A 12,231-nucleotide genomic window follows, 5' to 3' on the forward strand; every position below is an offset into this window, starting at 1 on the left:
TGCATGCGTGCGTGCATGCCTGCGTGCGTGATGCAGGTGTGCCTACTCTACAGGAGACTGTGTACTCTTCAGTAAAACAAGGTGCCACCTGAAGCCAACGTCATTGTTTGATCATCAGACAATGCTTTCAAGGCAGTTCAAGTCATCTGACTTCAGGCCTTGGATTGTTAATAATTTGTTTGTACTGTATGCTGCAGACATGACATATTCATTGTACAATGTTAATAATGGTTATGGTTAATAAGATGTTTTAAGAATATATTTAATCAAGTAACTGTAAACCTTTATATTTTATGTTGTGACTATATCTCCTTACATGGGCCTGATGTGAAGTTAACCATATTCCCATGGGCTAGGTATAATATGTGCCGAAAATAGCCGATCTACAAGCTCATAACAGATTGCGTTGTCACGTGTGGTGAGCTTGGAAATCAGCTGTGATTAAAAGTGTGCCTGCCTGAGATCCCCAGGCAGGGAGTTCCATGGGCGAGGGGCCAAACCGAGACCGTGGAACCATTGGGGCCTTGCTGCACTGCTAGGCTTTTACAAACAAGCAGTAAAACCTTAAAATCTATTCTAAAACTCAGGTACCCAGTGAAGGGCAAGGATTGTTGTGACATTCTCACTTTACATCTCTTAATATGTGTGAATGTTTTGTCAGCAGCAATGTGTAGCAGTTGCAGTCCTTGTTATGTCACATCTGGAATAAAGTGCATTGCACCAGTCAAGTCTGGAGGAGATAAAGGGCATTTCTATGTCTACAGTGTATACAGGGGATCGCCAAAGAGTCATAACAAGCATGCAGTTGTGTCGAGGCATTATTGTTCCTTGTCTTGTTCCTTGTCTGGACCAACCCATGTTTTTATGGTTTTACTAGACTGAAGACAGACTGACTGTATATCACACGCACACCGGAGGCATGCCCTGATAATAATACAAATGCAAAAGGAAGTGAAATTGTTTCACTTGCTGGAGTAGTAGTAGGCCATATTTTAGTCAGACGTTATAAGATTAAACCACTGGCTCTCAATCTGATTCGTAATGGGGCCGTCACCAAATTTTTTTGCATATCTTTGCAGTGACTTTAGTCTCAATGTGTTTTTTACTGGTTAAATAAAGGTTAAATAAATAAAAAATAAAACTATTGTACCTATGTCACGAAATAGCATTGCATATGCATTGCTAGTTAGGGGATATTAGTAACGGCATCAAAATTCAAATTTAATTTCCGGTATAGTAAGTATATAAAAATGTAAACAGCAACATTGACTTTTTATCGTATTGTTTTGCAATTTAAATAATCAGTATCGAATCATTTTGCAATGCAAAAAATGTATTGTATCAATACTAAGTTCTTGTGCGTTTTATTTAACAATTTTAAGAAGGAAAAATCTCATTCATTGAATTCGTACTACAGACAGAGAGATTTGACTTTGACTTGACCCAAAAAGGCACCTACTGTACCAATAGCATCTGCCCGAATGTATTATTTCTCAGAGATATAGAGATATAAACAGTAAAGCATGCACCCACACGTACACAACTTATTAATCATTAACGAGAAACACAGTTTTATATGCAAACATCCATTTTTGTGCTGTATATATGTTTTCCCGGACGTAAATCTGAGAGGGTACAAATGGAACCAAATAAGCTCCTCTTCCCAATCTCCATGTGCAGCAATGGACACACCTGGCAATGGTAGCCTAATCAAACCCCCATGCAGAAACAAATAACATTGAACCTGTGTGTTTACTAGCTGAACACAGAAGTAGAAGAAATATACAGTATATTTGTAGATCTTATCAAGAGTCACAGTGACCTCTGGTGGTAAAATGTAAAACGCACAGTTCCTTCTTATCAAGGCCTTTTTGGGGCGGTACTGGAAAACCGTGAGTCCGACCGACTCGACACCGGGAACTGCATCCCCTGCAGTGGTGTGGCACGCGTGTGTCAAATTTGAAGTCGGTGGGGCGAACGGTTCTCGAGTTACATGGATTACACACAGACAGATGTATGTACAGACAGACAGAGACTTGGTGCATTTATAAAACAGCCTCAGCCTATTATTTTCTATGACTAGATGAACTGGCTCAGGGGTATGCCACTGGCGGCCCGCTGGCCAAATGTGGCGTGTGTGTCCAGCTGGTGCTTGTTGACGGTCGTTAATGTCAAGGCAATTTCTTGTGCATATGTTTATGCACTGTCAAATAGGTCTACATCTATTCTAAGGTAGCATACTGTATACCTGTATAGACATAAAATTATTATCCTGCTCCTTGCTGTGCACAAATGTATTATTGCGACCGCAGGCTGCATTTACTATATGAAATCGTACGTTTTTTTGTCCGTCATTCAGTCAGTCAGTGAGTGTATCACTCAAAATCCCCATACATGGGAAATGCCCCCATATGGTGCCCAGGTCTCGTGACATCACGTGACATCATCAGTGATGTAGATCCCTGATGTCATAGTAAATGCGACTTGCTGTCGCAATTAAGCCCATATGGAGATCCCTGATGTCATCAATATTGGCCAGAAACTCTACATCTGACCTCAAACCTGTTATAGACTATTACTAACCTCAGTCTTAACCGGCCACGTAAGTAAACATAAAGCAAAGTTGTTGTATAGCTCAGTTTCACATTGGTTTCGCTTCTGCGGCAGTAGTTTTACTTCCGCGTTTCATAGTTCATAACCACCTCATTCACCTGGTGCTGCTCAATTTGTTGTATTGAGTTTCTACTATTCTATATACCTCATTTTAGATCTACACTTTGCCATTATGGCAATATTTTAACCATCTGGTCCCTATTTTGGGAAAGGTTTTCAAATGTGTCAAAACTTCCAAAATCTTTTTATTTATTTTTGTATCTAAAAGTATAGTTTCCTGAAGAAGGTCAGTAGACCGAAAGCTTGCTAAATAAATACATTGAGTGTGCGCAGATCTGAGTGTGCAGAGCTTCCCTTTATTTTTTTCATGTTCCCTTTGTGGCTCCAGCACCTCACTTAAGTTTTTTCAGCGGATGAGCGGTGGTTCTTTTTACATTTGTATCTAAAAGTATAAAAATAGTGAAAATAGCAGATCTAAAAGCTCAACCCTGGCATGTAGGTGGGCATGTGGGTGCAGGTGGGTGGTTTACACTGGAGATGAATTAGATACAATACAATGCTGTGACAGATCCTGTCTGCTCATTCTACACAGGATCACAGGAAGTTGTTTTCACAGTCAGACCCTTAGAGTATAAGACCCCACATGCAGAGCAGCCTGTTCTCTGCTCACTCAACTGTCAACATGGAGGCTGCAGCGTTCTGCACTGTAATGTGTGAGTAACTAATAGTTGTGTGTGTGTGTGTGTGTGTGTGTGTGTGTGTGTGTGTGTGTGCGTGCGATTCTTCTTTTTTTTGGGGGGGGGGGGGGGGGGGCTTTCACCTTTATTTGTATTTTTTTTTATGGAGGGACAGACAGTAGGCTTACAGGAAATGGGGAGAGAGATGGGGGGGGGTGACATGCAGTAAAGGCCGTCGGGATCGGGAGTCGAACCCGCGGCACACTGCCAGACTGGATTACCAGCCAAGGTGCCTGGACCGCTGAGCCACGGCCCAGGCCGCGTGTGTGATTCTTTAGCTATTCTAAAATAGTAGGCTACAGCTATACAAGCTCTCAGCACGTCGCATCGCAATGTGTTGTGAGCTTTTGACTGAATACAAAGTAATGATGAATGTTTGGATTGAATTCATGTTACAATTGAATTCAATATTGAATGAACATGGTTGTGATTATACAAACTATGTTGGCTTGCAGTTGCGTGAGGTTTCAGCACATGCTCATGTTTGTCTTTGTTTTCTCCCCTCAACTCTGTCCCCTGCAGCAACCGTCCTGAGCATCACTCCACGCAGATCTCAGATGTTTCAGTATGAATCCCTCAGTCTGAGCTGTGAAGTCCAGGGCAACTACACCCTAAAGAGGAATCTTTCACACAATGTGGACATTTCTCAGTGTTCCACAGACTGTGAGTGTCCCACAGACTGGGGACGAAAAAACACATCCCACTGTGTCATCGAAGACCTGTACCCTGAAGATACGGGAGTGTACTGGTGTGAATCTGGACAGGGAGCATGCAGTGATGCTGTCAACATCACTGTGACTGGTAGGGTCCATTTCAAAAGCTCATACACAAACTCTGCTGTCTAATAGTATAAAGTGTCCTCCAACTGCAGTTATAAGGTTAAGAATTAGATACAATGTGCATAAATGTTTAAAGGTATATATTCAAAGTATGTGCACTGAAATGTGGAGGAATTTAACCTGAAACTTAGGACTTCAATAGGCACTTAACATCCTTTATGTAGCACTAGCAGCCAGTGCAGATAGTCTAGTTTAGAACTACACTGTTTCACTTTCACACAGACACTTCATTCATACATGTACAGTACAGTACAGTACAGTACAGTACAGTACAGTACAGTACAGTACAGTACAGTACAGTACAGTACAGTACAGTACAGTACAGTACTACTGCTGAACACATGGAGTGAACTGCATGGAGTTGATGGTAAATATTGCTAAATTGCTCAAAGATTCCTCACTCACTGAGCTTAATGATTGACATTGCTTGCTGGTAAATTTGACCCTGCCACCTAAAAACAAAAGCTTTCTTCTTTAGGCTGTAACCACTTTTGACTTTGATTCTTCACGTTTTGCTTTTCAGTGGAGAAAGATGAGGTTGAGAGACCCAATATACACTGTTTGTGTTTGTTCAGAAGGTGATGTGATCCTGGAGAGCCCTGTACTTCCTGTAACAGAGGGAAGTGATGTCACTCTGCGCTGCTGGTACACAAACAAGACAACTGGTAAAACATCCTCTGACCTCCCAGCTGATTTCTATAAAGATGGATCCCTCATCAGGACTGAGTCTACAGGACAGATGACCATCCGTAGAGTTTACAAGTCTGATGGAGGATTCTACAAGTGTAACATCTCTGACCTTGGAGAGTCACCAGAGAGCTGGATGGATGTGAGAGGTGAGTCATACAATTACACGTGAACAAACTTGTGTTCACACGGGGATTCTCACTACAGTGCTTGGTGTTGAGTTTTTTCAAGTGAATTAACTAACTCATTTATTTATTATACACTTCCTATGACACTAAATCCAGAGAATGGATTTAGTGTCATCCCTCAAGACGACCAATCAGGAGATGATCATCCCTCCTCTGCTGGCCCCACCCGTTCCATTCCTCTCCACTGTGTGATTCGCAGCGCTGTCTGCCTCCCAATTGTGTTTGTCCTGGTGCTGATCAGCGTCTTCTACAACAGAAAGTACAAAAGTCTGAAAAAAAAGAATGTGATCCAGCAAGCAAGTCCAAGCAGACACCTCTCTGAGTGAAGTGGTGTGTCAGTTTATTTGCATAGTCATGTTACTATGGGCTATTTAAATGTTAATAATTATTTTGTCACATGACAAATGTAAAAAATTGCAGATGTACGAGCTAAAAACTTGTTACTTGCTGTATCTGACAGTATACTTTCCTCTGTTTCTGTAAAGGCCTAGGTGATCAGGTGACCAAACAGAGAGATGTGTTTGGGTGAGCGGTGAGTTGCTTAAAGCGCGCTGCGTGACATGTTGTAGTTTTTGTTGTTGTTTTATATCACCTAAAACTGGAGTATGATGAATAGGCCTTAACTCTGCAAGTCTTAACTGCTGTGCTTAACTGATGTTCGGGATCAATAAAGGTATTTATCCATATGTATTATAATTTCTTTATTATTATTTATCTTTTTCCTATATTTTGGAAACTTATGGGGGGGGGGGGGTCCATCCAGGTTTGTACACTACAGATTCAAGTGCACAAATAGATTACCTTTTTTGCTGTTGTCAAATATGATGCTTTGTATGGTCCATGCAGTTAATGTGAACCTTTCAACAATATACATTTTTAAAGCTGCATCATTATCAGTCCTCATGAGGGGACTTTTAAGTCTCTAGGCAATTTGCACGGGTGGTTAATTGTAGAGTACATTTTTTGTACATTTGTTTTTGAGAAAGTCCCTGCTGTCAGTTGGCTCTACTGTCTGTGAGTTGTCTCAGATAAATAACTATTAAATAAACCCCTCCTTTCATCGCTTACGTCCGTCCCTCCCTTCTTCATCTGCCCATCATCATTCATGATTGGTGTTTGACTGGGTGTAAAATGTAATGTATACCATCCCTTTCTCTGTTCTTCATAAGTAAAGCTCATAGTCATAAAGCCTATATTCCTCCACTCTTCCGTTGATTCGGGCAGGTTCCCAACCCTTTTCTTTGGAGCTCCCCTTAATGCATCTGACACAAACTGAGACACACACACACACACACACACACACACACACACACACACACACACACACACACACACACACACACACACACACACACACATGCCACAGACGCAGACAACCACCACATTGTACGATGAATTGTAAAACTAGCTAATCTACAAGCTGATCTACAATAGCAGATATGTGATGCGTTGTGACTTTGTGAAGCTTTTAAACACATTTTTACTATTTTTTAAAATACTATGACCCCAAAATGCAAGTTATGAATTTGTGCAATATATTTAAAATTATGAAGGAGTCTTAAATCTGAACTCAGTGCCCTGCAGTTTCCCTTCTAGAAGTGGGTGGCGCATTTCCTTCCGTTACTGTCTTTTCTTCTATATCAAAAGCACCAAAGAATAGAGAATAAATAAACTTCATCTAACTGTCTGTGGAGTGCGTGCGTGCGTGCGTGCGTGCGTGCGTGTGCGCGTGTGAAGACACATGCCATGATGTTGTGAATGGAACCTGTGGGAATGGACAGTGAGGGATGTTTGTTTCATGATGACAGGTGATAAACCTCATTGTGTTTTTCTCTACTATAGTGTTGAATTAATTCATCCAAACATCTGTAGGTGCTTCAACAAGCAGTAAGTTTATGCTACAGTTATTAACATATTAGATACAACACTTTTTAACCCCCTGCCTGCCTGCCTGCCTGTGTCTCCCTCCCTCTCTCTCCTCTCTCTCTCACCCTCTCTCGCAATGTTTTATGGTTTTACCACTATTTCAAAAGCATGTACTGCTTAGCAACAAATAGAAGAAACACACAAACTGTAAGTGTCACACTCACACATGAGTGAGACTATATAATTTTCTTTTCTTTTTCAGCATTTCTATTGTGAATAACTGCTCCTGTATCTGTGTGTGCTTTGTTACAGGATGCTGAGACGGAAGTAACTTGGACAAAAGAGGAATTAAGACTGGGATACAGTCACATTTACCTTTTATTTTTGATTATGTGCTTAAAACACAATGCTTTTCACTTTACATTTCATTTTACGCTCTCATTTACGCTCTCAAGAGATATTATTGTTAAACATCTGCATTACTTAATTGACATCAATGTTTGCCTGCCATCTTTCCTAATGGTACCACATCAATACAGCATGGAATTGTGGCGTGTTTGTCTACCTCTCGGAAACTAACTGCCGATATCCAGTATACTGTATGTATGGTGACTTTATTACTATGATACAGTATGAACGGTTGAACTAAGGCCTTCTAGCTAATGCACTGTTTCCCAAACAGCGGGTCGGGGGTCTCGTGTAAATATTGCCTTCTTTTTTGTTCCCTATTGTTTTCAATTATTATTATTTTAAAAGATGTTCGGTTAAAAACATTAACAAATAATTCCAGTAAATCCAGTACGGCTAATTAAAATAAATAAATAATAATAAGTAGTGAAAATAGCAGATCTCTACAAGCTCTCCACAAGATCTCTATGAGAGCTTGTGGATCAGGTATTTTTCCTAGTGTGGGTCCCGGGCAGACATCAAATGTATTTTTTGGGCCTCGAACTAAAACGTTTGGGAAATGTATTGAAACACATTGTAGCTGTGGTTCTGTTAAGTAAAACGGACCATTTTAAACCATTCAAGCCCTGTTTCATATGTGTCACACACAGAAAAAAGGAGCCGATCTACCACCTAACAATGCGTCGCGTTTGAGAAAGAGGTCAGGTGTAAACATAGAGAGAGCTTGGCTCCAGCTTGAGAACGTTGATTGTAGCGTTGTCTCGATCCAAACCATTGGTGGATAGTAACTATAATTACATTTACTTGAGTTGTGCTCAAGTACATTTTTGTAGTATTTTTTATGTTTTTTCAAGCTCATGACTTTCACTCTGCTACGTTTCAAACAGAAATATTTGTACTATTGACTATTGAAGGGACTATAGGCTACTACTATTGAAGGGACTATAGGCGGGACCCAAACTTTGGGTACCTGCACGAGGAAGAAGGTGACTCCGTCTGGTGTCTTGAGAATGTTCCAGATGAGAAAACACAAGGTTTTCAGACAAAAGGCAGTACAATTTACAATTTAGGCATTTGGCCTAATAATCCAGAGCGATTTACAGTTTAAGCATGGTAAATACATGCATCAAGAGATACAGTGTAATGCCTCTGTAAACTAAAATCATAGGTAAACCAAGAACCTAGCATCAATGCAGTATAATATCACAGAGTAAATGATCTGTATATACAAACTATAGGATGCCATCAACAAATGAACCTGACATCTGTCTAAATAACATGCTAGTAGTACAGTAACACTGAATGTATGAAAAACATGTTTAATTCAAAGTTTTCAAATAAGCATTTTGAATAATAACATTATTGTTACTGGTACTGGCACAAACTCCATACAGCGACATGGGCTCATTACAGAACTGGGTCTCATGCTGACCCTGTGTGCATCAGCCCAGTGTTGTGCTGTGGAACATAGTCAGTGTTCAAGCACCGCAGAGCAGAAACAAGCAGCTTAGTTCTGAAAGTAGGACGACACCAGATGTCTTGTATAGGCTGCCCACCCACAGTGAGTCAAACCATGAACATGACAATGAAACAAACAACCACAACATACTTTTCTACTGTGGTAATGGCACGCACAGTTCACATACAGTAGCCTACAGTACGTTGGAAAAAGACAAAACATAAAATGAAAGTGCTCAAAGTGCAGTACAAACTAAGTAAACGTTTATCCAACCACAAATGGACGGGGGATTTCCTACTTTACCCATGATAGCATTCTGGGCAGCATGTGTTTGTTCATTGGTGTGTCTGTCTCTGTATTTTGGCTCTAATATACCGGTACCACTGAATTAACTAAAACCTGAATATAATTCGGTTCTACAGTACTATGGTCATCAATCTGTACTGGTGCAGGATTTACCACTGGAGGAATATATGCCTAGACCTAGTTTTCAAGTGGTTCTATTGAAAATATGTTCATAAGAAATATTGGCAGTTTTCTGATTACCCTAGAATAGATTACTCAGAAGTACCTCTGGGTGTCCTATAGCTAGTACCCCCATTTGAAAAACGTTGACTCTTAGACAATGAAGTTGTGGTTGGAAATTGTTACAATTTTCACTTTAACAGAAGGAAGACAATCATGTAGAATACTTGTAGATCTGCTATTCTCAATGTAGGAAAATGTTGAATATTTTTTAAAGTCCCTGGTACAAAATCAGATTCTTCTCAGATGGGGGGTGTCGTTGATATGAAAAGGTTGCACTGCACTACACTGTGTAGAAATGAATGATCTCATTCTCAGTCACCCTCAGGCCCTCTATTTAAAGTATAGGGTTTCACCGATGTGGAAATTCTTGGCCAATACCGATGTTTAAAATAATAATTTAGCCGATACTGATACCGTTATATGTTTATTTTGTTTTGGTTGTTTTTATTTCTCCCTTTTATGCCAAGGAAACAAATACATCTTCAATACAAGACATAAATGTTCAGAATCTACAGCTTGGTAGGCTGCAGATAACCAACACACCAACATAGCCAAACGCAAAATGTATGCTTCTCAACAACAGATAAATATCGGCTACTGCCATCGGTTGATGTCAGTTTTATTTGTCATCTCACAGTGGATGTCTTCCAACCACCTCAAGCTGAACCCAGACAAGACTGAGCTTCTGTTCTTCCCAGCTAAATCCTGCCCTATGCGGGAGCTAACTATCTCCGTAGACAACGCCCTGGTAAAGTCTGTCCCGACAGCCATGCAGGATGTGTTGTCCTGGACAGTCAGCTCTCGTTCAAAACACACATCACAGCTGTCACTAGATCCTGTAGGTTTACACTCTACAACATACGACGAATTAGACCGTTCCTCACCCAGGAGTCAGCCCAGCTCCTAATCCAGACAACAGTCTTGTCAAAACTTGACTATTGTAACTCACTCCTTACTGGCCTACCGGCATGTGCACTTAAGGGTAACAAGACAACTCACCCCTTTTGCCACTTTTGGTGAGTTGTCAGGACAACTCACCCCGAACGTGAAGACAACTCACCAGGGTGAGTTGTCTTCACTTTCGGGGTGAGTTGTCTGACTGAATATGTAGCCTTTGAGCTCTTTTATATACTTTACTGAATATTGCACAATAATACTTTACTGAATATTAGAACTGTGATTGATTGATCATACATTATTATGATGCTATTTCACACTAGGGTACATTTCAAACAAAAGCAGACCAAAAAGCACTAAGACTTGTTTACATTAGGGTCTTTCGGTTTAAATTTCCCACCTCTTCAGACTCCACCATGGCCCGTAGCACTTGCCCTAGCCTAGCCCCTTAGATAGCACATTATGTAGACTTAGATAGTATTTTAAACAGACTTATAGCTTGTTACGTAGACAGCTCTAGAATTGCACTTTATGTAGTCATAGCACTTTATAGTACACATGTATAATATATTATATAGTATAGTATGTATAGTTTACATAGATACTCCACTGTTACGTTCTTAGTTTATGCATGATTCATGATAACTACTTTTTATATTGTATGCCATGCTTTTGTTATTGCTTAATGTAAATCGCTCTGGATTAAGAGCGTCTGCTAAATGCCTAAATTGTAAATTGTAAATTGTAATAACGATATTGACCGATAACGGCAAATTTCGGCTGATACCGAAATGTGGCCGTGGGAAGGTGTGGTTGGTTATGCAGCTACATGTGTGCATGATGAAGGGGAAGTCGACTTGACTTGACATTCAAGCGCTCTGTGTGGTTTGACCTATTTGAAGAGCTTCTGCCATCCTTGTGAAAATGCAAAAAGAAAATACTTTGATAGATGTAGCTGTTCCGAATCCTTACACAGCATTGTATTAAACACCCCACTGCGCTGCATACATGAGTAGATGGAACAGAATAAGAATACGTTTATTTGTCACGTCACAGTTTTACAGGTGTAAAGCAGTATGTGTATAATAATAATAATAATAATAAGGCTACCCACTGTTATTTACTTCTCCTATATACTGTAGTGTGAAATAATTCAGAACCATATTTTGTTCCAATCACAGCTCTGATCTGGAACACCTGAGTCCAACACTGTGATGAGCTCTTTAAAAGCAGTTCTCATTTCAAAACATAATAGAGAACAATGTTGTGGAACATAGTATTTCAAATGTAACCAAATACACATTTACACTGGAGAATTGTGTGGTTATTTCATTTCCTGTGATAGGCTATCTTATTAGCTTGATACCTTCTTTATTTGCTCCCATGCTGCATCAAAACATAAACAGCAGGCTAATCTACTTTAATCCATTGACACGGGCCTGCCTGCAGGGGGCAGCATTATACTGTATAAGAGCCATTGAGCAGTGGTTCTCAAACCTTTTCATTACATGTCAAGGTACAATGGCTGAGAGAATGTACCTTTTCAAATTAGAAAGAATCAGATATTCTTACCAAAGACAATCTAACCACATTCCAAAAATAATTGGGACCCTTTCTTGATATGTCTTAGGGGCGCTATGCTAGCCCCTACAATGTCTGGCTTTCAGAAATGATGTCATGTGGCAGCCAAGTCTATGGACTTTTAAGGCTAAAAGGATAACTCAAAATTGTGTTCCTACTGTATGTTCATCAACACAGCATAGAAAACACAATAGTATTTAGTGTCATCAGCAAATACTGGGGGGAGTGGGGGCAGCAGTGAATGACACCTCCTTTGCATTTGCCTCCCCCTGTGGTCTCCTGATGGTCAGTTTTGAAATAAACCAGTGATTTACATCTTTTCAGTATCAGTGCATGGATCGTCACTGGTGTCAGGGCATTCCACATTTTGGTGGCAGTGGTTGAATTTCAGATTTCAGATTTGATTGAAGGGATAGCCCCTTGAGATG

The 12,231-nt window shown here is 40.2% G+C and overlaps 1 protein-coding gene across 1 annotated transcript; it reads left to right on the top strand.

The window, feature by feature from the left end:
• The first annotated feature begins 3,282 nt into the window (after positions 1 to 3,282).
• On the top strand, positions 3,283 to 5,700 carry LOC306914147 (Fc receptor-like B). The gene is made up of 4 exons (XM_079491080.1): positions 3,283 to 3,326; positions 3,873 to 4,151; positions 4,765 to 5,029; positions 5,174 to 5,700. The coding sequence occupies exons 1-4, from the start codon at positions 3,296 to 3,298 to the stop codon at positions 5,388 to 5,390; spliced, it is 792 nt and encodes a 263-aa protein (XP_079347206.1). The 5' UTR covers positions 3,283 to 3,295; the 3' UTR covers positions 5,391 to 5,700.
• The last annotated feature ends 6,531 nt before the right edge of the window (positions 5,701 to 12,231 follow it).

Source organism: Electrona antarctica (genome assembly GCF_951216825.1).
Source record: "Electrona antarctica genome assembly, chromosome: 21".
NCBI classification, from domain to species: domain Eukaryota; kingdom Metazoa; phylum Chordata; class Actinopteri; order Myctophiformes; family Myctophidae; genus Electrona; species Electrona antarctica.